Source organism: Spermophilus citellus (genome assembly GCF_964194105.1).
Source record: "Spermophilus citellus genome assembly, chromosome: 2".
NCBI classification, from domain to species: Eukaryota; Metazoa; Chordata; class Mammalia; order Rodentia; family Sciuridae; genus Spermophilus; species Spermophilus citellus.
Genome location: NC_138183.1, coordinates 199089693 through 199091075, shown reverse-complemented (window position 1 = coordinate 199091075; position 1383 = coordinate 199089693). Strand labels below are relative to the sequence as shown.

Here is a 1383-nt window from a genome sequence, read left to right as displayed (position 1 = left end):
TTACCACCCTTTCTTCAGTAATCTCTGGATTCCTTGCTTGATCTCCTGGGTTCTCACCCCATAAACAATGGGGTTTAGGGATGCAGGGATGACATGGTGAAGGACATTGAGCAAAATTGGCACATCAGGAGAGACCTTTCTCTTGACCACATGTGTGAGGACAAAGACCAGAAGAATGGTGCTGAAGAAGAGGATGAGGATGAAGTGGGAACCACAAGTGCTGAGGGCTTTGGCCACAGCACCCTCAGCCTTGAGTTTTAGCACAGCTCGCAGTATGAGGATGTAAGATAGGAAAATGAGGATAAGGTCAGATCCCAGTAGAGTCCAGCCTCCAGCAAACTGGTAAAGGCGATTGAGGGTGACATCATCACAAGAGAGCCTGGAGACAGACATATTGGCACAGATGCAGTTCTCAATGACATTTCTCCCACAGTAATAGAGTCGTGCTGAGAGAATGGGGATGGGCATACATAAGAAGACATTCCTGGCCACAATAAAAATGACAGCCTTGACTACAAATTGGTCAGTGATGATGGATGGGTATCTCAGTGGGTGGCAGATGGCTATATAGCGATCAAAGGCCATTATCATGAATGTACAGGATTCCATGCCTAGAAAGCTATTCATGATATACATCTGAAGGAAGCAAGCAGAGAAGCTGATGGGTCTGAGGTCAAACCAGAAGATGGCCAGGACCTTGGGGATGACAGTGAGACAGAGCACAATGTCCAGCAGGGAGAGGAGGCTGAGCAGATAGTACATGGGCTCATGCAGGGAGGCCTCCAGCCAGATGGTGATCAGAAGGATAGCATTGGCCCCCATGGCCAGGAGGAAGAGGAGACTGAGGGGCAGGGACAGCCAGAGTTGCCAGCTGGGAGATGTGACAAAACAATTCAGAAGGAAGTCTGAAATTTCACTGGAGTTGGAGTCATTTTGGTGTGCCGCCATATTTAGTCATGAATTTTTACAACTTTCTTTTAGTGATCTGTAAAATGGGGATAAAGATCATCTAATGACTCTAAGTACATGAAGATAAAACAACATTCTTTACATGGACACAACTTGTGGCAATATATCCAGGCCATTGTTATTTGTCTGTTTATCCATAATGCCATGCTAGTTGGGCTACTCCTATTACATTAAACTGTGCAGAGGACTGAGATAATGTGATTTATTATGGACTTGATTTACTCAACTTATGCTTTCAATAGAATTCTTGGGTACTTTCAGATACTTAAGAGGAAAAAATTACTTAGGAAACACTTTGGGGACAAATGAGATTCTCAATTTGTATCTATAACTTTTTCCTGTTTTCTTTTTCATAGCCACATAAACTATCATATCTGCAATTTAACTCTCACAGTATGCCTAGTAGAACCTGAC

The 1383-nt window shown here is 43.7% G+C and overlaps 1 protein-coding gene across 1 annotated transcript; it reads right to left on the bottom strand.

The window, feature by feature from the left end:
• On the bottom strand, positions 1-948 carry LOC308642086 (olfactory receptor 56A3; the record flags this gene model as incomplete). The annotated part of the gene is made up of 1 exon (XM_081280682.1): positions 1-948. One exon carries the CDS (start codon positions 946-948, stop codon positions 1-3), a length of 948 nt encoding a protein of 315 aa, XP_081136808.1.
• Positions 949-1383: the final 435 nt, after the last annotated feature.